Source organism: Alexandromys fortis, unplaced genomic scaffold (genome assembly GCF_014885135.2).
Source record: "Alexandromys fortis isolate MF-2015 unplaced genomic scaffold, M_Fortis_MF-2015_v1.1 scaffold_32, whole genome shotgun sequence".
NCBI lineage: Eukaryota > Metazoa > Chordata > Mammalia > Rodentia > Cricetidae > Alexandromys > Alexandromys fortis.
This window is the reverse complement of record NW_026067938.1, coordinates 6,076,072-6,100,745: the sequence shown is the minus strand read 5'-3', so window position 1 is coordinate 6,100,745 and position 24,674 is coordinate 6,076,072. Positions and strand designations below refer to the sequence as shown.

At 45.8% G+C, this 24,674-nt stretch overlaps 1 protein-coding gene and 1 non-coding gene across 2 annotated transcripts in view; one reads left to right on the top strand and one right to left on the bottom strand.

The window, feature by feature from the left end:
• The window catches only part of Wwc2 (WW and C2 domain containing 2), a 159,192-nt gene that overhangs the window by 12,905 nt on the left and 121,613 nt on the right, over positions 1-24,674 (bottom strand). The window contains exons 12-20 of the mRNA XM_050147222.1: positions 22,765-22,891; positions 22,264-22,344; positions 22,100-22,186; positions 18,095-18,287; positions 15,714-15,878; positions 9,654-9,790; positions 7,166-7,358; positions 1,588-1,752; positions 355-447 (exon numbers count right to left, since the gene is read on the bottom strand). Of these exons, the coding sequence (XP_050003179.1) occupies positions 355-447; positions 1,588-1,752; positions 7,166-7,358; positions 9,654-9,790; positions 15,714-15,878; positions 18,095-18,287; positions 22,100-22,186; positions 22,264-22,344; positions 22,765-22,891 (1,241 nt within the window). The remainder of the gene's footprint in view (positions 1-354; positions 448-1,587; positions 1,753-7,165; positions 7,359-9,653; positions 9,791-15,713; positions 15,879-18,094; positions 18,288-22,099; positions 22,187-22,263; positions 22,345-22,764; positions 22,892-24,674) is intronic.
• On the top strand, positions 20,780-20,886 carry LOC126504852 (U6 spliceosomal RNA). Its single transcript, XR_007592733.1, has one exon. It is a non-coding gene; the product is annotated as a U6 spliceosomal RNA (small nuclear RNA).

Genomic DNA, 24,674 nt, shown 5'->3' with positions numbered 1-24,674 from the left:
AATGCGAACAAAATATCCCACAATACCCCTTGTCTCCCCAAACCCCGCACAAAGCACCCGTGTGCTACTCCTTGTGGAATATCTGCTCCGTCAGGGAAGGTGCCAGGTTTACATTCTCCCACAATCATTCAAGAGCTGGACATGGTGGAGACGCTGAAGTCCCCATTAGAAATGAGGTTCAACTCACTGACACTGGGGGCCTAGCAACCACCTTCTCCGAAGACCACTGCAAACCAGTTTCCAGACCAGGGACAAACACATCCTCCCCGGCTCAGTAAGTGAGATCCAGGGCTTCCATCACCAGCCTGAGAGCCGGGAGTGTGGGTCTCCAAGCCTGCCCCACGGAATACTCACCCTTTTAACCCGCAAACTGCGCCGTTCCGTGGAGTTTCTGACAAACAAAGACTTTCTGGCCAAGGTTGAGCTGTCACTGTCACTCCGATTTAACTGGGAACCAGAGACAAAAAGGAAAGGAGAGAATTACAAAATAACCAACAGCTAGTGGCCGTCAGAAGGGAGGCGGCTACAGAACACAACAGGAAGAGAGAGACAATGTCAACGACATCTTCTTTTCCCTTCCCTTCTGTGCTGAGGATCAAACCCAGGGCCACTCTGGGGAACTGGTCAACTGCAGAGCCACAGCCACAGCCCAGGAGCTGTATTTCTATGAAATCTTTCATAAATAATTTCTTCCCTATTCTTTGGTTTTCTGAACTTAATTTTCTTAAATATCCCCAAGAGTTGCCTTTTGGTAGCCGTGTATCAAAGTCTGGATGTAAAGGTTTTACGAGGCAGCGAGTTCTGTACTTGTAGCTAACCGCGGTTTGTTTCTCTAAGGACAGCGCTGAGAGCCTGTGCTGTTGGAACACACACGCTCACTCCTCCCCAGCTCAGGCTCGGCTGAAGGTCACCCTATCAAGAAAGGCCACCCCAGCCCTGCGTCCACTCCAGCCCCCACTGCTCTTCTGTTTCCCACGGCACTGATTCCACCAATAGCAACTCACGGCTTCTTCAGCTGCTTGGTACTTAAGCTCTGAGTCATTGACAAGAACCAAAGTTGTGCAAATGAGAAGGGGGCGGAGTTTCTAGGAAGGTGCTCAATAAAGATTTTATTGCCTGGATAAATTCATAATTTTAAAAGTATCTGCCTAGCTGTATGTGATATTAAAGCCATTTACTATAGTTCACAATAATTCATCAAGTAGACTTTGGGGAAACTGACATCAATCTCACAATTTTCATCCAGGGACTATGAGTCTGATTCAGGAACGCAAGATCTTAGAACATAATCTGTGTTGTAAAATCCAACTCACATTTTCTCTTCAGCATGACTAATACAGTTAGAAATGCATATGAAACATACGAAATACATTTCTTAAGTCACTTTATGTTTCTAAACATAGGAGATCAACAGTTCTTAGCATCTAAATCCTTATACTTTAGTTCTTTGCCAAGTAAATTACATTACAGCCAGCAAGACATTGTGTGTGGGGGGGAAACAAACCCACTGAAAAGGACCCCCGGGGTATGATGTTCTACACCTGCTGTTTGTGGCCCTTAGTGTCTTCAGGCAGCGCTGCCTCTTACCCTGCAGATGTACTGGCTCCGCTCGCCTGGGGAGAAGGTTTGTGAGCGCACTATCACGCTGCTTCTCACGAAGGGATGCTGTCGGGAGCTCAGGCCGCTGCGGTCTTTGGGGCGGACCGCCATATTGCTATCCACTGCTTCTTCGGTATTGGTCTCCTTATCGACCTGCAATAAAAGCTGGAGATTCAGCAGGAGCAGGCAGGTGCGTGTCCGGTGTGTGCCGCTCTGCTAGGGCAGCGGTTGTCAGCCTTCCTGGTGCTGCCACCCTTTCATACAGTTTCTCATGTTGTGGGGACCCCAACCATCAAATTATTCCATTGCTACTTCATAACTACAATTTTGCTACTGTTAGGAATCGTAATGTAAATCTGTGATACCTGCAGGATCTGTGATATGCGACCCCCGTGGCGGGGGTCATGGCCCATATAGGCTGAGAACCACTGTTTTGGGGAGTTGAGCAAACAGCTCAAGGTAAGCAGAGACTCTTCTAGCACTGTGAGCAAGGCTGGCCCTCCAGAGCACCTTGTTTCAGAAAGGAGAGAGGAGAGGGAAACTTTCCTAAGGGAAATGTGAAGACTCCTACTTGGAAAGTAGGAGAGATGTATCATTTTTAAACACTGGTTCTCTTTGTCAGAACAAGGTATAACGATAAAAAATGATTAAGAATTCAATATAGGGGCTGGAGAGATGGCTCAGAGGTTAAGAGCATTGCCTGTTCTTCCAAAGGTCCTGAGTTCAATTCCCAGCAACCACATGGTGGCTCACAACCATCTGTAATGGGGTCTGGTGCCCTCTTCTGGCCTGCAGACATACACACAGACATAATATTGTATACATAATAAATAAATAAATATTTTTAAAAAATTCAATATAGTGGCTGGAGAGATGGCTCCACAGTTAAGAGCGCTGGCCGCTCTTGCAGGGTTCAAGGTTCACTCTCCAGCATCCACACGGCAGCTCACAACTGTCTGCCACTCCAGTTCCTGTCCTAGTCCCTCTTCTGGCCTTTGTGGGCACTGCATGCACATGGTGCACAGACAGATGCAGGCAATGCACCCATAAACATAAAATAATAAAATAAAAAACAGATGTGGAATTTGCAGTCATACTAACTGAATAATGATTGTTGTGGTGGTTTGAGTGCGTCTTTGAAAATCCAACAAAACCACAACAGAAGAAAAAGTGCAAGTGTCTCCCAACACCAACTCCACGAATAAGCAGTTATCTGTCTTTTATTTTTAGTGAGTCTTCACTCTTGCGTCTTGTGGACACGACACATCCCCATTCTGGACGTCTGGATTATAGCAGAAAATGCAGGCATACCCACCAGTCAGCCTACCTGGCACACTGCGCCTGAGAAGCCTGTAGCTAACACGTGACATGTCTGCACTCTCCACGTCTCCTTTAATATGCGACTTCCGTGTAGAGACCCTGGTTGTTTGAGCGCTCAATGTGCTAACCAAACACAGTCAACAGGCTCCACTGTCTAAGTGGTTGCCCATGCGAATACAGCAGATGCTGGTCCCTGAAACCGGCTCCAGAGAGATTTATCTCCACGCCCTTTGCTGACGTGCAGTCTCTGCATCTTGTTGGGGGATTGCCCTGGTAATGATGGCACTTGATATATTTCTTACCCAAGGGATCAAGTTGCCTGCTTCATAATCATGAATCCAAAAAAATAAATAAATAGAAGAAAGAAAGAAAAGGTTCCCTGGAACTCTCAGGTAGGCTCAGTGTACAGAGGTGTGGCTCTTTTTAAAAGGCCCTGCTGTATAGCTGAGCAGTTGGCACCTGGTATAAATGCCTGCCTCAGGCGGACACACATTCCAGTGTTAGGGCAAGTAAATGTGATTGTGGGCTGGTACCGCTGGCATGAGGCCAGGCTCTCACGGAATAAAGAGGGTGGAGCCAGCTGCTGGCATGCCTTACGCTAAGCAGTCAGGCGGTAGGAGCCTAGCAGTTTAAGATTTGGCTTGAGAAGGCTGCAGAGGCACAAAAGTCAGGTACAGTGTGTTTAATAGGTTTAGGTGCTTTAAAAAAAATAAAGAAAATGGGTATAGACATTTATAAATAGTTTAAAATAATAAAGTCTTTAAATAAAAGTAAAGTAATATAAAAAGAATAAGTCAGGTAAAGATGGAAAATGCACACGGCGTCTGGATCCTACTGGATCCAGATGAGCGAACGGCAGCTGCTGAGAAACGTTGGATTATGGACGGGGATGCTGAATTAAACCAGCCTATACGCTGGTTTAGAAATACGCTGGTTTCAAAATGGAAGTCAGGAAATGTGTTGCATTTGGGGAGAGGTTATGCCTTTGCTTCCACAGGAAACAAAAGTTACGGTTCTCTTCAAAATTAATGAAGATCATATTTGGATGAAGGAGACCTCCTGAAAATCTTGGCTACCAACTTGAAGAGAGAAACCAAGGAAGACTACAGGACAGGTGTCGTATATGCCGATCCCCCTACTATGGGAGCAGCTCTGGGACTGGGTGAGCCATGATAAATCTGGCTAGAGTCCTCCTGACTGATCAGTACAGCCATCCTTTCAAACAGATACATTTTACCTGCTCCAACATCAAGCAGTCATCTTTAGCTGACTTGAGCACACCGCCCACACATGCCATACTTGTGTTGATGCAGAAATATGTTGCCTTTAAAAGTCTGTTTTCAGAAAAACAAAAACAAAAACAAACAAAAAAAAGGGACCAGACACCAACAAAAACAAGCAGTCCAGGTGTTCCAGCCTCAAAATGCCTCTGTTGCAGTCTCCTCAAAATTTGGCATCCAGAACAACTCCAAAACATGCTAGCTGAGACGGTCCAGCTTCACAGACTACTCCAGCCAGGACTGCAGGAAAGTCTCTGCACTTTTCTTATTACACATAACCTGGACAACAAATGATGCAGCTATCTCTCCCAGAACTTGACCGTCATCTCAATTTTCTCAGGGTTCCCTAGAGATGCTGCCCCCTTCCCCCAATCCCAGACAACAGGAAGCATTCTAGAGAATACAACTCCCATATTCCCACAAGGTGGGATGAGTGGTTTTTAGTCATTCAGTGGATTATGGATGTTTGTCATCATTTAAGGGGGCTCATTACAAGTTGTTGATCATGGTCAGAAAAAAAGCCAGAGAAAGGAGATTAGATTCAGGGATCTCTTTCTGAAGGGAAAAGAGGGAGATACAGAATGATGGGATAAAAGTGTGAACTTTTGGGTCTACTTTTGAATAACCACTGGTCTCAAATATTTTACATTGGTATGAATTTTTATATATTGATTCAAGTTTATATATATATATATATTTCTACTCTTATTTAAGGTATTTTACCTATGCAGTTCATTTAAAAATGTAATGTAAAGTTCTATTCCTTAAAAGTTATTATTATAAATCATTTAGGATAATTGAGAAATCCAGGTTAGTCATCTATAACAATCAAATTTATGGCCATATTAGGTTTGTTTTCAAGGTCAAACGGAAATATATTTTAGATGGATAGATGGTCTTCAAACACTTCAAAGACCTACAGAATATGGCATTTAGAACATTTTTATAACATAAGGCTTCTCATGACAGTGAGACATGTCTGCTTCTGGCAGCGTCAATTTACTTCAAAAAAGTATGATGAGGATCAAAGAGCCGTCGTCATATAGAGTTTGCTTTCAATGTGGCAAAGCTAGAAACTGCCCTTGCCTTGACTATTGGCAGTATACTGTGAAACTGGACAAGCAGGACTGGACAAGAAAGTGACTGCTGAATTTTGCCAAGACAAGGTAGGATGGCCCTCCAAAATTCCAGCTTTATAGAAAATTCTGTCAGATATGCTAGACCTGTAGGTTGAAGATGGAGCCGCCATGTTGCAGAGGATCCCAGGGTGACTGTCTAGCAGCGGCTGCTTCTGCCATTTCTACAGTTTTGGAAATTGTTTGCTTCCTGATTATTCAGGTAGTATTATGCCCTTCTCGGGTCTCTGATGGGGTTGAAAATGAGGTAGTTATAGTTTTCCTTGTTACTGAATTCACAAAAGATATAAAGTGTATAAGGTTGAGAGACATAAAAGCTTAAACTGTTTATCTATGAAAATGTTTTGAGGTCTAAAAAGATAGTTTTAGAATGGTAATATAAGTTATGATAAAAATGTTTTGGTACAAAACTTTAAATTCAGCAAGATAAGATAGATAATATAGTTTTTTCTCCAAATATGCCAAATACAAATAAACTGGACATTATTAAAGTAATTTAACTGATAATTGTTCTTATTGTATATAGTTTTATTATGTTAAGAGTTAAAACCTTTCCTTTTAATTTAAATAAAATGGGGAAATGGAACTGAGTGATGGTGGTGCACGCCTTTAATTCCAGCATTCGGGAGGCAGAGGCAGGTGGATCTCTGTGAGTTCGAGACCAGCCTGGTCTATAGAGCTAGTTCCAGGATAGGCTCCAACACTACAGAGAAACTTTTTCAAAAAAAATAAAAAAAAAGCGGGGGGGGGGGAAATGTTATGGATGTTTGTATATTTGTACATGGTGTAAAAGTGTATTGCTGTGACTGTTTTAAAAAGCTAAACAGCCAATAACTAGGCAGGAAGATGTTATGGGGGTACTTCAGGAAACAGAGAAGACTCTGAGAAGAAGAAAGAGGGAGAAACCAGCCATTTACAAATGAGTCAGACACATAGAATGGGACAGAGGTAAAAGTCAGGTGGTAGAATGTAGAGTAATAAAAATATGGGTTAATTTAAGTTATAAGAGCTATCTAGGAACAAGTCTAAGCTATAGGCTGAGCTTTCATAATTAACAAGAAATCTCCATGTCATTATTTGGGAGCTGGCTGGCAGGCCAGAGAAAGACTCATCACACCTGTGCCTACCCAAGTCAGCATTATCGTTCAGAGAAGGTTTCTGCTGGAACTCCAGCCAGCCAAGATGGACTTCAAATTCTGCCTTCATGTTTAACACTGAAGTAAGATTTTGAAACTTGATACCACTAAGTAGCCCTGTTCTCTGATGTCTCTAAAATAGAAAAATACTTGTTTGAGACATTTGCCATGGAGCCCAGGCTGGCCTGATACTCATGAAGGTTGGGATCACAGGAATCACCACACCTGGGCCAGAAAACACTTGCTTTGCTTGTTTCTGTCGTTGTTTTGGGACGGAGCCTTGTATATCTCAGTTGGCCCTGAACTCACTACACAGCTGATGATCTTTCTACCTATCCCTCTCCTGAGTTCCAGGGGTACAGCTATGCTGGGCATCACATCCAGGGCTGTAGATACTGGACCAATTCAGCTGTGTCTCTAGCCCAGACAATCCTTTTAACAAGCACTCACGTTTAAGAGATATAAAGTAGTGAGCATTGCTTCTGCCAGATACAAAGGAAAATTAATATTCTGAGCCCATGTGAAAACTGTGAAGTGTTTTCAATGCTTTCGGTGATATTCTCATAAAAGCCTTCCATAGTCAGCTTTGGGGCTCAAATCCTGGTTTAGGAGGTACTCGAAAGAGAAGCCAAGCACCCCTTGAGTACGTGGCATCCACAGGGGTTTTGCTTTAGGAGGGTGTAGCAGGAATTACCAGGGTGGGAATTCCAGTTGGTGGCTGAGCAGGGTCTGCAGCAGGCTCGCGGTCTTTCCTACACTGGTCTTCACTTGTCTCGGGCCCAGTAGTGCAGGAACTTGGGTCTTCTGTGCGACTGTCCTTTGCCAAGTGAACTTCAGCCTCCTTTGCGGCCACAGTTTCATCAGAGGCCTCTCTGAGCATTGTTAAGCTATGGTGAAGCAAAACCAAAGAAAAATGAAAAGCCATTTCTGGTCCGGGAGGCATACTTCATGCAGTGAGCCTGGGCATGTTAATCTGAGAAGTAACAGATTCGTACAAGCCATTCAAGATGTGCTGTGACAGCTCAAAGTTCTCAACTGAGCAGATCAAGGAAAGTAAGTTCTCATTGTATGTTCCGGGAATCCAGAGTAAAATCACCAGAGTATGGCACAAAAACGTTAATTTCAATGTTGATGTTAAGTTAAAAGTATGAAATTTGATCAGGTCTCCAGATTTTCAACAGAAATATTCAAGGACCACATACAAATTTTAATTTCAGCATGTAAAAACATGATATTCACTAACTTGGCATTACTCGGTTGGTTACAGAATTAATCATGTAACAGTTAGCTATTCTTAGCTAAGACACCAGGATCAGCTACTTCTAAGCGTTCATCATCAGGCAGGCACAGACCTGTGTAAAGGGTTGTGACTGAGCTATTGGATGACGGCTCACTGCCTCATGTGCCCATTAACTAGAGCTGTGGGGTGGGTTTGGGTGGTGACAAAAACGTGACCACGTGGCTGGGAGACAGCCCAGCAGTGAATAGCATTAGCTGATCTTCCAGAGGATCCAGTTTTGGTTTCCAGCACCCAGGTAGTGACTTACAACCCTCTGTAACTCCAGATCCAGAGGGGCAGACTCCCTCTTCCGGCCTCTGAGGGTACTGCATGCATGTGGTGCACATGGATACGCAGACCATATGCATAAAATAAAAATTTCAGAAAATATTTTAGAGTAACACAACTACAATTTATACAGCGTGTATACGAGTACATTGAAGGCTATGCAACGTGGCAGCTGTGCTGAGCTTCATGTCCTAAGAATAGAAAGAAGCCTTTTCACTGACTTCTAAATGTCAAGCCTTAATTGCAATCGGTGACATATTGGCAGATTGACACAGACTAGTTATTAAATGTCTAGCCATGAAATGAGCACGAGGGAGAGCAAGCGATGACTACAGTGATCTGAGAGTCCCCAGCCCCCTTCCCAGCCTGCTAAGTACAGTCCTTGAAATGCGAGGTGAATCGTTCTTTAAAGCCTGTGGAAAGCTCTGTGCTTAAGACGCTGTGATAACCCTTTACATCCCTGGCCGGGTGCAGACGGCACCCACTGAGTGTCTCCACGCCTTTGTACATCAGTGCTGGAGCCCTTCCTTCCAAATGTCCTTGACAGCAACATTTGTGACCTTGGCCACCCTGAATTTCTAGCATGTTTCATCTCTGCATGAACACATACACCCATACAAGTATGTACACAAACATACCAACAGTAGTCCAATCACACCTAACAGTACAAGGACTGAACATAGAAACTGATTCCAATGCTCTAATATATGGAAGATACACAAAACAGAAGTATTCACTAACATTTATTTTTGGAGAAGAGTGAAAACCTGGGAAGACAGCCTTCCCATGCAGAGACAGATGATACAGGACAGGGGCATCCTTAAAAGACGATCACTGACACAGAGGAGGAGAGAAAGGATTAGGGAGGGGACAATACTGAAATGGTCACTTGGACACTCTTTTCTAAATAGCAACTCTGCCTAAGAAGCCTAAATGACACGCCTAGTCAAAAGAGAAAGGAAAAAGGCCACTTTTATTAAACTATCTATGATTTTGTAACAATGGTTCTCAACCTTCCGAATGCTGTGACCCTTCAATACAGTTCCTCATGTTGTGTTGACCCCAGCCATAACATTATTTCATTGATAATTCTTTTTTTTTTTTTGTTTTTTTTCGAGACAGGGTTTCTCTGTATGTTTGGAGCCTGTCCTGGCACTAGCTCTTGTAGACCAGGTTGGTCTCGAACTCACAGAGATCCGCCTGCCTTCATTGATAATTCTTAAGTGTAATTTTTGTACTGTTGTGAATCATAATGTAGATATCAGATATGCAGGGCATCTGATATGCGGCCCCTGTGAAAGGGTTGCTCGCCCCCCCCCAAGGCATCCTGACCCACTGCTCTATAACACGGTATCGTAGCTTTCTAAATGGATAGCGTAGATAAAAAACAAAAGCACAGGAAAGCAGTAAACATCATTACCGGAAGCAAGAATAAAAACAGGGTCGCTTTGCTGATTTTTCCTCTAACACTCTAATGACAAGGGAGAGTCTACAGCCAGCGCTCCCTGGTGTCATGTTGTTTACCATAAACTGAACTAGGAGCCTGTAAAGGCCCTGAAGACTCTGAGAAACTAAGAGCGCCCCGATCTGAGCGAGAAGGGCCATGGCTGCTTACCAGTCTCCCCCTGGGACCCGCTGTTCCCGCTGTTCTTCAGGCCTCAGCTCTCCATCCTCCTCCTCCTCTTGGGCCAGTTCTTGTTCCACAGCCAACAGCTCCGCTGAAGTTCTTGCAAGCAAGGCTGACACGGCATCCTGCAGAACAGAAACCGTGTGGCAGTTAACACCAGACACACCAACTGCGGTTCAGAAACTCCTCGTTTGCAGGCTTACATTTCCAGCTGTGAAGAGCCAGCTGGTGTCAGACTCAGTTCTCCTGCTGAGAACAAACATGAAAGCCCAACACAATGAAATAAAAAACAAACACAAACTCCCTGATGTTCAAGAGCAAGAAGACTTGACAAGGGCTGTCGGGGCTGGAGGGCTGAGGTCCAGGAGAAAGCAAAGATACAAGAGAGGTGACCATCACTACCAGTCTAAAGGCATTTAGCAACCTTGACGTGAGGCCCGCAGGCTAAAGAGATGGGCTGCCTGGACTCCGGGCCCCACAGGCCTCTGCATAAAAAGACTGCCATGGAATGCAGAGCTACTATGACAGTCCACACAGTACGGCTGGGATGGACGTCACCCAGGGTGTGTCTAGTCAGGCTTCTGCCTTTCCTAAGCTGCAGCTGTACAGAGCAAGACAGAAATAAAGCCAAACCCAGCTGCTAGCCGCCTGGACAGTAGCAGCTATTTCATGCCTCGCAGGGTTCTGGAGGGAGAAAACTTGGATTCACAATCCCCAGGTAGCAGGCGACTTTCCCATGTTGTCGTCTGCCTTCAGAAGAACCTCAGCTCATCTCCAGAAGAGTGCTTCAGCTGGAGCTTTCCAATCCCTCATCCAAACAGCCAGCGTTCCGCTAACTGCTGGTGGCGAGAAGCCAAAAGAAACAACCGACAACAGAGGCAGACCCACAAGTGATCCAGACACAGCAGCTTTTCAGAGACAGCAATCAAGCTTTTACAACTAGTATAAAGAAAAACTGATGAAATTACAGACTGTTCTTCTAGGATGAACACAAAGAGAAGCCCATTGGTGCCCTGGAATGAAGCCGCTGCCAGTTACAGAAGAGACCCCTTGCCAGCAGAGGACGGAGAAAGGGGGCGTCACAGTGTAGGAACCCTTACACTGTAGCCTGGGCCAGGGGTAATATGACATTATAGGGCCACGTCTATGAGATCATGAAAAAGGATGGGAGAGAAGTCATGACAAACAGCCACCAATGGGGACGACAACTTTGCTGAGGTGACTGGGGTCCCAGTCACTCACACACACACGCACACATGCTGCTCAGTCCCATCAAGGGAACTGTGTTCAAGGACTTTGGGCACCGATCACCCTGAGAATTGAGGGGACAGAAAACCAGGAAGCAGTCTGTACCCTTGGAACCTGACACCAGAGGCTGAGCTGAGTGCGCCGTGAGGAAAATCGCTGACCGGTCACCTAACATCCTATGCAGAGATTATTTTCAGAAGGATTACACACTAAATCCGAAAGAAAAAAAAATCCGAGCTGGGTGGCAGTGGTGCACACCTTTGATCCCAGCACTTGGGAGGCAGAGACAGGTGGATCTTAGTGAGTTCAAAGTCAACCTGGTCTACAGAGCGAGTTCCAGGACAGACTCCAAAGCTACACGGAGAAATACTGTCTTGAAATCCCACAACAAAACCAAAAAACAAACAAAGAAACAAAAATCCTCACACCCTGCAGGCAAGTAGTTCTTAAAAAGGAAAGGATGGAGCCTAACGGGAAAAATTGTCAGGCAAAGCTTCATTAGAACTGAGTGTTTCCATTCACCCAAAGATGGCGTTATGGAATTGGAAAGGTAAGTCACAGAAAGTAACAGACACACGTGAGAAATTTATTTTCCAATACTCATTTCCAGGCGTACGGACTCAGATCAAAGTATAACAAAATACAAAAGAAAATGAGTTAAAAACTAGAATATACGCTTTGCAAAAGGTAACCCCCATTTAGCGGTACGCATTTTATGCTCAGGGAAGTGACAAGGAAAGACTCAAGCTAGTGCTGTGCACACACGAAAACAGTGACAGAAGACAGCAGGAGTTTCGCCAGCTATATGTACACAAATTAATAGCAACACCACAATAAGCCCAAGTTAGGAACAACTCGGATGCTCAGCAGCAACAGAACAGATAAACTGAGATACAATAACAATGAGAGTACATGAGCTGTAACTACATAGAGTAATAAGTGAATTTCAAAAGATGCCAGACACAGGAGCAGACTTCAGTCACAACAAACTCAAAGTCACGTAGGACAGACACAAGGAATGGGGGAAGTTTCCCTTGGGAAATTGTGGTAACAGCAGGATGGGGGACAAGCGAAGATTCTGAGGTGACAGAAACGCACTGTAATTCAATGGGAGTCAGAGTTACACAGGTGTCATTGCTTTGCCATAAATTCTGACTGTTTGGGTAAGATTTATGCACTTTGTTACAAATCTCTCCATCGCCCTTTCCCTTAAAATAAACACCAGAGATAGAGATTAGAAGAGGGTAAAAAGTGAAGTAAAATTCGTGTAACGGCACTATAAACTAGGCAAGACTAACAAGCGTCCGTAGAACATTCTCAACAAGAATCTTTCTCAAGTGTACACAGGACATTCTCTAGTATATACGAGGCCATAAAAGTGGCTTCAATAAATTCAAAATGACTTAAGTCATGCTAAATGTGGCTTTTTGGTCACACTGGGATAAAATTAAGGACCAGCAACAGAAGGGAATATGAAAAATTAAGGAATATGCAGAAATTAACCTTCCCAAGCAAGCAGAAGCCTAAGGCAGTTAGTGAGAAAACTTTGAGATGAGAGAAGAGACACCTGGGATGCTCAAGTGGCGCTGTCAGGGTACTTAGGGCTGTAAGCATTTACCTTAACAAGACGAAGCATCAACCAAGAGCCCAACTTTCCACCTGAAGAACATATCCTAGAGCAAGGAGAAGAAAGCAAACGGCAGACCAAGGAGGAAACTCACGGCAAGTAAACTCTAAGTTGGTTCTTCAGAAATGCCCAAAGCATTAGCAAATCTGTAGCTGGCCTGATCAGGAGAAACAGCGGGGAGGTTTGCAATACTGAGCTTTGGCATGAACGAAGTAGGGTCTCTTGGTGTTTCAGTTATGGGCCTAGCTTTTAACAGCTCAGACTCTTATAACCTTTCAGACAGGAATTCGATTATGAGAAAATATGAGCTGTTATATATGAACAGATTAAGATGATCTTGTGAAATAAGAATGTTCCTAAAAAGGCAAAGATACCAAAACAAATTCAAGACCAACACTCTGAGAGTCAGAACAAATAAGACCTTGAATTTTGAACCAGACTTCTCACAGCTAAGGCCCATGTGGCTGCTGGACCCATCAGACTTTTAAGTAATTAGTAGCAACATTCTCCCAAATTCCTCCTAAATGGAGACAAGGAGGGACTGCTTCAGTGCCCGTTCTCTGAGGGCGGAGGAGATGGCTCAGTTGGTAAAGTGCTTGCGGCACAAACATGAGGACCTTTGTTTGACCCCCAACACCATTCAAAGTCCATGCCCACTTGTAATCCCAGCACTGGGGAAGCAAAGACAGCTTCTCCCGGCTAGCTGCTCAGCCAGCCTTGCCAAGTTGGTGAGCCCCAGTTCCAGTGAGAGAATTGTTTAAAAACAAAAACAAACCAGGATGGATCATGCCTAAAATGACTGACACCTGAGGTTGTCCTCTGGCCTCAATACACACGCACACATAGTGGATACACACACACACACACACACACACACACACATTCACATACACAGACACAGAGAGAGAGAGAGAGAGAGAGAGAGAGAGAGAGAGAGAGAGAGAGAACTACAAAGACATTATAGGAAATAGACACAAGAAAGCAATCATCGTTAAAGTATTAGCAAGCACACATATTAGGGCTTTTTTGGTTTTGTTTTTAAATCAAGTAAGATTTACCCCAGGAATGCAAGATTAATTTAGTGCCTAAAATAAAACAACAGCAGTTGAATAAAGGATGGAGAACTATATGGAAATCCAAGCAGATTAAAAAAAAAAAAGTAACTGGCAAATTCAAGAAGTCTTTAATGATAAAAACATTTAAGTACCGAAGAAAAAAAGTCTTTCTCAGTCTGATAAAGGGTATGTCTGAAAATACTTCATCATTCCATGGTGAAAACTTCCCCGTAAAATTAGGAGCCAGAGCTGGAGCCATGCTCAGTGGCTGAGAGCGCTTGCTACTCTTCCAGATCGGTGGACCTGAGTCCCTAGAATCCCTATCAAGCTGCTCACAACTCCAGGGGATCTGATGCCCTCTTCTGGCCTCCACAGGCACCGTGCACTCATGCATGCGTGATGTGGCATAAACACACAAAATCAGGAGTAAGATGTCCTTGTGTGTGTGCATTTGCACATGTGTGCAAGTGCTCATGGAGCTAAGGACAACCCTGGCTGTCATTCCTCATGAGACTTTGCTGGGTTTTGCTTTGTTTTGAGACAAGGTCTCTCCCTGGCCCCATGGCCTATGGCTTGCCAAGCAGGTGAGGCTGTCTGGCTAGGGAACTGTTGTCTCTGCCCTGTCGGTCACCTGGATTTCTTGCCTCTGTGCCTTGGCCACGACATATACCACAATACTGAAGTGAGCGGCAAGAGGGCTGGCAAGGGCTCTATCGGGCAAGCGCTGGCCCTGAAAACAAGAAGACCCGAGTTTGCATGGAATCCCACCAGTGGGAAGCTCCGGGAGACACAATTATACATTCGCGCACAAATGAAAGAAACACGACCCGCCCCCCTCTTCACAGGCTGTGTAAATAACCCAAATGGATCAGATGTCTATATGAAAGACTTTATAAAGATGACATTAGATAAATCTTTATGCCACGATGCTAGTCTTAGCTATGACGGAAACAGAACAAAAGCAGAGAAGATGAGGGTGGGGAAAAGACAAGGTGCATTCTCATCAAAGTCATAATAAGCCTTCGTACTGCTAACAAGAGAATGAAAAGACACTGTCTCTGCAATAAAATTACCTGAAAAGGGACTTGTACCAAGACAGAAATTTGAATGTGGGGGCACACACCTATGAAGCAGCACCCAGAAAAGCTGAGGCAGAAGGATAGCAGAGTTAGAGGCCAGCCTGTTCTATATAACATACTGTAGGCTAGCCTGGGCTGAGACCCTGACACACATGTTCTCTCTCTCTCTCTCTCTCTCTCTCTCTCTCTCTCTCTCTCTCTCTCTCTCACACACACACACACACACACGCACACACACACACACTTTCTGCACACATACACATTTTATAATTTAATAGTAAAAAGGCAACTACTCTATATATTTTGAGGATAATTACTATGCGTCCTGGCAAGTGCAGCCTACACATGTCCCCACGGACACTGGGGAGCAGTTTTCATGGCAGCCCCATTCACAGGAATCCAGATGTAGAAAGCCCTCAGTGCACATCGGTGGAGGAGGGGGAAGCCAACTGGGAGGCGTGCAGCGATTCACTAACACTGCCCCCGACAGGCGGCCTCGACACTACTCAGCCGAGTGCGGGCAGTGGGTTGGAGGAGAGCAAACCTCGCGTTTCTTCCGTTATGAAATGCCCAGAATGAGCAAACCTCCAGAGCAGGGAGAAGGGCCAGAGACACCACAGGTAAAGGGGCTTCTCCTGGGACCATGACAATACTACTCTACTCAAGCCTCTGGGGAAGGGGGTTGGCGGAGTCCAGCTTTAACCTTAGCACTCAGGAGGCAGAGGCAGGTGGATCTCTGTGAGTTCGAGGTCTACAAAGCAAGCTCCAGGACAGTCAAGGCTGTTACATAGTGAAACCCTGTCCGGCAAAACCAAAACCCAAAGCCTCAAATACTCTCTTTATTTGTAGAGGTATAATGCAGGTCCCATTTGAATCTACCCTGGAAAGGATTCTTCTTAGGCTGCTGGGAGCAGAGAGGGGCGAAGAAAGGAGGAAGAACAACTCATGAGTGACAGCAGGCCCGCTGGCCTCCACAGCGGGCGCCCACACTGTAGTTCTGCCTCTCAGCCGTGCTGCGCTGCCTTCCAGGGTGACTCACCAGGTCTATAGGACCCAGGCCCGGCTCCTCTGAGTGGACCACAGGCGCCCCCTTTTCTTCTTCGTTCTTTTCGCAAGGCATTTGCTTGGAAGGAAGTAAATTATACCACAGCATGAAGATCTCATTGGAAAACGGTAGATCTGCCAGGCTGATCTGAGTCCCAGCCTGCGGAAAAATGGAAGAAATAAAGGGAGAGAAATGAAACATGTCCATTTGCCTTTGTTCTCTCTGGTAAGACAAAGCATGACCGGGCGAGCTTGCCTTAAAGTAGATGCGACACACGACTGGTGACATAAAGCATGGGCTGTGCATTTGTGTACGTCTGGGTGCAAGTATGTGTGTGTGTGTGTGTGTGCACGTGTACACGCACACATGCACCTGTGTTTGTGCTCCTGTGCATGCTTGAGTGTGCGTGCGTGCACTTTCGTGTGTGTACACACCTATGTGCAGTAGACGCGGGATGACTGTGATAGTTCCCTCAATTTCTTCTCCACTGTTGTTTATTTATTTGCAAGAGACAGGGTCTCTCGCTGAACCTGGAGTCACGGTCCTAGGATCCCCCAGCCTCTACCTGCCAGTGTCAGGCTGAAGGCATGCATCACGCATGTGCTGTGATCTGGACCCGGATCCTCAGGCTCTCGGCCCACGGGGCTGGCCATCTGCCCTGTGCAGGACCGGTGGGTTTTTTAAAAACCTGGGCATATTGATATCTTTAGCTATGACTCAATTAAGAACTAATGCCCAATCAAACTAGCAATCCTGGGATTATTCTGTAATACTAAACTTTCCCAACTAATTTCCTCAGTGAGTAAGCACATAACTCTTTCTAAATGTGGAATTATATTTCAATGGAATTCAAAAAATAAATGAAGAAATGACTAAGTAGAAACCAAAGTGCTTCCTTTAATATGTCAGAAGAGGGGCTTGGTTATGACAACACATTCACTATTGACAAACTGAGACTGCCTTGCTCTTGAATGAGTATGTACCAAGGGCTTGTTTTTAATCCGTCAGTTACCAGACTGAAAAAAAAAAAGTAATGATAAAAGCAACTTCAGAGCCTCATGTAGCCACAGTGAGAGTCAATCTTGGCTCCACTGCTTCCGAGAGGTACCGAGGAACACATTACATATTTAGTAATCTTGCTGGAGCCTTTGACACAGAGCAAGCAAGCATGGTGGTCACAGTACTGACGCCTGTCTGAGGCCGACAGGACGATCTTGGTGCCATTCTAATTGTATTATAAGACAGTATTTCTCTCTTTTCTTCAAAATATGGGAGAAAAGGGAAACTACCATCCTTTTCCTGTGGTCATCATTAAATATGAGTTTGTCTCCTACTGGACCAGAAAGACACGGCTGGTCTGACCACGTGGGCTCCTGTCTGGTTGCCTGCACCTGAGCAGGCCATCTAGGGGGAGACGGAAGCCCAACTGTGCAGGACAGCACGCTAAACGCACAGTTTCTGTCCCTGATCCCATTTAGTCACATGCTTCAAGCAGTAGTGATCCTGTGGCTGACCTAATGCGGTGGAGAGGCAAATGGGCTGAGCACAGGAACCACACTCAGGGTCTTGCTTAGTTCAGTTTGGGTCAGTGACGCGATGGGATGATTATGGATCCCCAGCTCCATCGTTGGCAAGAGCACCCCACTTTGGTAGCTGTTCATCCCCAAACGGAGGGAATCAAGTTTCTTTTCTTTTTTTAAAGGCCTTTATTATTTATACAGTGTGCTGTCTGCGTGTTTTGTCTGCAAGTCAGAAGAGGGTATCAGACCTCATCATAGATGGTTATGAGCCACCATGTGGTTGCTGGGAATTGAACTCGGGACCTCGGGAAGAGGGGTCAATCCTCTTAACCTTCGAGCCATCTCTCTAGCCAAGGAATCCCATTTTCTACCATCAGACTTCTGTGATACTGTTCCAGGTTTTAAACCTTCAAGGAGCTTTATATAGGAAGCACTCCACATCCACGGTTAGCATTGGGAGCTGCAAGCCCCATCCACAGAGATAGACGTGGCAGAGGCAAAGTTCTCCCATACTCAAAGAACAGGACTGGAAAGTCAAGCTTTATGGAACCTTATGACTTATAAGCAGATTTTAAAAATCTGGAATGGGAGAAAAATATTTTAGAAAAAAAGAAAACCAGGGCTGGTGAGATGATTGAGTGGGTAAAGGTACTGGCGACTTGTATTTTAACCTCCATGGTGACAGGAGAGAACTAAGTCCCCGAGTTACCCTTTCACCTTCACGTGCGTGCCTTGGCATGTGAACACAGCCGTAGTCAGATAAATAAATAAATGTTAAAAGGAAAACCTCAGTAGCTGTTGCTGGCAGAGCCGTAATAAGACAGTGTTCTCTGAGGGCGATAGGAAGGCGCCTACCAGGCATTCTTCCCTGCGGTGTTTACTGACAGAGCAAAGATCCACTCTCAGGGTCTTCTGCTGCAGGGCCGCCTGAGAGATGGCCACCCTGAACACATCATTGTACAGCACGGATTCATTGGGTGGATGGACTTTTGTTCGAAATAGGCAGCTCACATCCGCCGAGGAGGGAAGCACAGCAACCCTAAAATACCTGCGAAGAACAAGAACGGAATGAATCTCCTGGGCGCTTCGGTTACCGTGGGTCCGCCCGCAGCTGTCATCTGCAATTAGCCGCCAGAGAGAGAAAATGAGGAAACACGGCGAGCATTATCAGATCAAAGTGCCCGGCCATAGTGCGGCCATGCGCAGCTGCAGACATTCTGTTCTTATTCACCCGTGCCCGCTGGGCCCCCAAACACCAAAGATCCAGCCTGTCATCACCATGAGACTACAGCAAAGGCGTGGTGGGGAGCGAGGGGGAAGAGTCTCAGGGCTGACACCCCCCCCCCACATCAACTTATAAGTAAGTTGTTTCTGAGGTGGGGAGGTGGGAACATGCTAAGGCGGGCACTGGTGGGTTTCTCTCCAAGAACCCTCATCCTGATCATCAAACAAGAGATTGTTGACGAACAAGCCGAGGAGCGGAATATATTACCCTACCAGAGACAAAGAGAGGCTAAGGAGCATATTGTTAACAGGATGGAAAACAGATGCAGCCGCAGCTCCAAAATACTATTGTCTAGCATCTCCGGAGGGGGGGTGCAGCCGCAGAGGGACCTCATGCTGCGCGAACGCAAAGGCAAGAGTGTGAAGCACAGGGACACCATACCCCCTGCTCCTCTGGGAGTTCTCTGACAATCTAAAGACTCACGGATCAGGAAGCAGCCTGAGGGAGTTTCCTCCTAATTCAGAGAGAGAAATCCACTAAATCTCCCCACATCCCATTCCCACTCTCGTCTAATTGATAGTCTAAAATATGCCCCTCTTTTTCTAGTTAGAGAAATCTGTAAATTCAGACCCAAAACATTTAGTTCACGTTATTTTTATGTCAACACTGACGACAAAGATTCAGCACTAAACTCCAGGGGCAGCTGATGAAAAGTTCGGCTACCCCCCTCATGGCTGCAAGCTCAGGAGAAACGAATCTTTCTTCCTTCTGCCTTCATGTTAGAGAGGGCAATGGAAGGAAGTGGTGGTGTCTGTCCCTTCAGCCTTCAGGTCTCAGCTATTCTATACCCACCATCTAAGTGTCTGGTGCATCTCAAGATGCTTCCACAGCGACAGGGCTCAGCTGATGAGGTCCAGAAGCGGAGGCAGGGACTGAAGAGATGCCTCAGTGACTAAGAGCAGGGACTGCTTTTTCCAGAGGACCTGGGTTCAGTTCCTAGTACCCACATGGCAGCTCACAACCATCTGTGACTCCAGTTCCAGGAACTCAAAGCCCTCTTCTGGCCTCTGTGTGTACCAGGTATGCATGTGGTAGACAGACATACGTGTAGGCAAAATACCCCTATACATAAAATCAAAATGAATATTAAGAAGAAAGAGAAGGAGGGAAAGGAGGAGAAAGAGGAAAGGGAAGAAGAGGAAGAGAAGGAGGGAGAGGAGGAAGACAGGAAGAGGAGGGAAAGGGAGAGGAGGAAGAGGAGGTGGAAGAGAAGGAAGAGGAGGAGAGAAAGCAAAGGAACTACAGATAAGGGTACTTTGCTGCCCACTCTGCTACAAGAGAGACCTCTCCGACCAGAGCCAGGCAAGCTGTCACCAACTACCTGAACACCAGCTTTAATTTGTCATAATTAGTGTCAAAAAGAAGTTTTAGAGCCAGGCATGGTAGTCCATAGCCTTGGTCTAGCACCTGGAAGGTGGAGACAGGAGGATCAGGTGTTTGAGGCTAGCTCAGAATATATGAGAACTTGTCTCAAAAACCTAAAACTGCTTTCCTTTAGAGATGAATAGTGCGTGCATGTGCGCGCACACATACACACACACACACTATCCATTCTTGTGTTGATGAACAACTAGGACTAACTATTCAGCTCTAAAGAAAAATGAAATCACAAAAATTTCAGGAAAATGGATGGGCTTAGAAATACAGTGTTAAGCAAGGTCCCACAATCTCAGAAAGAAAGAAAAACCCACAGGCTCTCAGTCATGTGGAATCTAACCAGTAATACATGCATATATACAAACGAATGTACCTGTGGGCATAGGTTACCAGGTAGAAAAGCACACGAGAAAGGCTCGGTAGTAAGGGGAGAGGAAGGATTGAATATGGGCAAGGAACATGGCTCATGAGAGAGGACGTGTAAGTTCTAACTCCATTACAGATTTTTCATTTTTGTTGGTGGCTAAGAACATAAATATATCTTCAATACGGAAAGTATAAAATCCAGTGTGAAGGCTCCACGGCTCCTGTTCTGTGTGGCTTCTCTAACCGCATACAAGTTCATTGAGTTATACGGTCTCTGGGTCTGGCAAATTTTGATTGGTGATGTTTTTTATTTGTAACTTTTTAAATAATGAAGTTTAAATTAAAAGAAACAAAAAGAAAGGAAGGAAAAAAGAAAGAAAGGAAGGAAGGAAGGAAGGAAGGAAGGAAGGAAGGAAGAAAGAAAGAAAGAAAGAAAGAAAGAAGGAAAGAAAGATACTTTTGGCCGTGTCATTATTCAGGCTTACATATGACTTTAAGAAAACGCTGCTACAGTGCTCGCTTCGGCAGCACATAGACTAAAATTGGAACGATAGAGAGAAGATCAGCATGGTCCCTGCGTAAGGATGACATGCAAATTCGTGAAGCGTTCCATATTTTTTTTTTAAAAAAAAGAAAACGCTGCTACATCTCAGGAAGTTCAGACCAAGTAGACAAGTGACTGGGGAGCAGAAGTCTATGCTACACCACCAGCTGGCTCCTGCCTTACCCTGGGGCCGCCATGCCTCATGAAGGGCCTAGGATGATGGCTGTGTAGACAAGATAGAACACTTGTATGTAAGAAAAAGGCATGGCGTCTGGAGAGATGGCTCAGTGGTTCAAGTATTCGCTGCTCTACCAGAGGATTCAGGTTAGGGTCCCACACCCACATGGCTGCTTACAGCATCAGTTCTGGAGGATCTGATGCCCGCTTCTGGCCTCCATGGGCAGCACAGACTGCACACGGTACACAAACATCTTCTTAGAGTCACTGAGACCCCAGCTCTAGAGGAGACTGGCGGGATGGAGCCGAGAAAACAGCTCTCTCAGGAAGTAGCCCTGAGACAATGGGTGGTGGAGATTACATCAGCACTTGGTTGGAGTTCTTGGTCTAACACGGTGATGGGACTGCAGCTGAGCAATCACTGGTCACTGGAAGTGACCACGGATGGTGAAGACACGCTGCTTCATGCAACACAGACTGTTTCTGTGGCGAGGCTTCATGTAATCACTACACAGCCAGGGGTGACATCAAAAAAATCTCTCCAAACTGACATTAGCCACGACTATGCCATAATAAAAATTGAAATCATATTTCCAGCAATCAGGTCCCAACACAGCTCTGTCAAGGAAAGGAACTATATATATAGTTTTGATTCCTAACCATATCTTAACCATAGCCATCGGGATAAGAGCTAATCCTAGTTCCCTTTGCCCACATTTCCCTCCTCATCTTTACCTACGGTTGCTTCAGATGCAATCAGCCTGGCTATTTCTCCCCATAGCCTTCGTTTTTTGTTTTGTTTTTAAAAAAATCTATTTTGTTTTTAACTATGTGTATCTGTGTATATCCATGTGCTGGTATCTGCAGAGGCCAGAAGAGGGCGTTGGTGCCCTGGAACTGTAGTTAGGGGTGGTTGGACGCTGTCCTATGTGGGTCCCCTGGAAGAGCAGCAGGCCCGCTTACCTGCCACGCCATCTCTCCGGTCGCCCGCCCTCCCGCCATATCTTCATCTTGATGAACTGTTTGCTCAAATGCAGAATTATTGTGGGAAGAAAGTTTTAAGCTCCCCAATTTGTTTTTGTTGTTGCTGTTTTTTTCTGACTTAACTTACACTTTTGAAGAATGAGGTATAAGGAAGGCGTGGAGATTTCGGAGCTGTGCTATAAACACCATGAAACTTGAGCTTTTTGTGTCGTATCTGTCAAAAGAGACAAAGAGTCAAGCAGAGTAACCACGGCCACTGGCCAGGCCCCTCCCCCACCCTCCCCGGCTCACCTGAGTCCTATCTGCACCTGGGCAGTCTCCACAACGGTGACGTCCTCTTCACTGTAGGGCGTGTCCTCCACTTCACCAGGCCTAGGCGAGAGCAGGCGGACAGTCAGTGAAGTGGATTTTGCCTTCTCTCATTTTCAAGGGTCACATTAGCGGCCCTCCCATCCCACTTCCGTGGAACTGATTCCCGTGGAAGCTTCCTCAACTCCATCAAAAATCTCACTTTGAGCTTAGGGAACAAATTTTGCGATGCCTGGCTTTCCTGAGACCCAGGAGGCATATCTCAGGGGCTTCCAGACATGTGTTTAAACAGGCATTCCATGTGTAAAACAAGCATTAGCCAATCACCAAGATTCTCAGAAAAAGCAGGGTCTGAAACCTCAGGTCAGTCGCCTCTGAGTACAGCAATCTGCTTGTCATTTCCACAGCTGGCAGGATGCTTCTTGTAGGGGACCACACCTTACAGTATGCACAAGCCTGGCTGGCAGGCATCAAGGGCCTTACTGTTTCATGGAGGCTTCGTAGACACCACTGTCTCCAGCCACGGACTCGTCAGAGGCAGCGGCTGACACACGCGCAGTTTTGTCTCCACGCAGATGGAGTCCTCTCTTGGGCAATGACTTTTCCACATCTAAGGTGGAGAAAGCGACAGCACCATTGGTTTCTTATGGGGAAAAGCATAAAATGCACCACAGAAGCCCAAAGTACAACTTTCTTCTTAAAGCGGACTATTGCTCCCCATATTACTAGATGGGGTGAGACCGGATGCTGGGATTCACACGGTCTGGGATTTGGTTACTTGGGAAAAAACTGTTTCTGCTTCTGCCGAAAAAAATTTTTTTAAGCTTTTTTAAATGTATGGAATGTTTTGCCTACATTTATATAAAGGCACCATGTGTATGCAGTACTCATGGAAGCCAGAAGATGGCGTTGGATCCCCAGGTCTGCAGTTGTGAGCCACCTGGGAACTGAACTCCAGTTCTCTGCAAGAGCATCAAGTGCTCTACCATGTCCCCCCTCCATTAAAAACAATAAAAAATACAGAGGTTTATGGTGTATGTGTGTGTGAGTGTGTGTGTGTGATGGACGTGTGGAGGTCAGAGGACAGCTCTCTCCTTCCATCGTGTGGGATGGAATTCAGGTGGTCAGTCTTGGATGCAATCCACTGGCCCATCTCACAGGTCCTTGCTGGAAAATATTTTAAGGCAAGAGACACACAACTTCCCATTATCCCCAGCTTCTTGTCTTAAGCATCCATGAGCCACCACAAACTCTGGCTAAGCAGCCATGTGCCCTCATCAAACACTACATGCCGCTCTCTCCTTCTCCTGCCCTGCTCTCCTAACAAATGAAAGAGAAAACATCTTTGATTACATGAATTCTCACCAGCTACTACCACTAAAACAACAGCAACAACAGAAACTGAAAAACTTTTTTGCGTGTTACTTAATCTTTAGCACCAGCTGCCAGTTCACTTTTATCTCTACCTCATATTCCTCTGCCAGCATCCTGCAGGGAGCGAGGCGCAGTCACTTAAAGCTGTCCTCTGTACTGCGGTAAGCTGCGAGCCCTGAGTCTCATTCATCCTCCTGCTAGTGAGCCCGAGGAGCGGTATTGGTATGCATTTGGGCCCCCCTCTGAGCCGTGACTTTACATCCAGTTAAGATGTTTAAGTTTTAAGGCTTCAGATTACAGGATTGATTGCTGCATTTTCTCTTCCATTTCTGGCAGTGGGAATGCTGTTTCCTTGATGATGAAGGGCCTTCTCTTTGCCCACCCCCTTTGTGAGGGGTGAAGGTGATGACATGATTTATTGATTACCCCCGGGAATAAGCGCAGCAGTCTGAAAACTGACTTTGACAATGACAGAGACTGACTGTGGGGAGACTTCAGAGTTATTCCACCTTGGTTTCTGTCATCTGGCAGGGACTGATGCTGGCCCGGGAGAGCAAGTGGTCTACAGAACGAACTGGGCTTCACCCGTGAACACGAACAGTGTCCTTCCAAGAGCGCCCCCTCCCTTTAAGAGGCCGGAAGACGTTGCAGGGGCCTGACTAGTCTTGTTGGTTAAGACACGCACCTTCTGCTGTTTTCAGACAGGAAACTGAAAGCTAACTGCAGACAAAGCCCTTGTGTGCATTTTCCCCAAGCGGCTGTCGTGAGGTACTGGAGACGGAACCCAAGGCTTCAGAGGTCCTAGGCAAGCACTCTGCCACTGGGCCACGGCCAGGTCTAGGGCGCCTTTAACAGCAGTGCTGTGTAACACTTAAAAGGTTAAAAAATGGTTTTGTGGGAATTTCCTTCAGGCACCTGTCTCCAGCCACAATGTCATCAACACAGGTGCTAGCAAACTCAGGCATTAGGAACTGGGCAGCCATGTAACTGGAGGGTGGCGGGGGGGGGGGGGGGGGGGG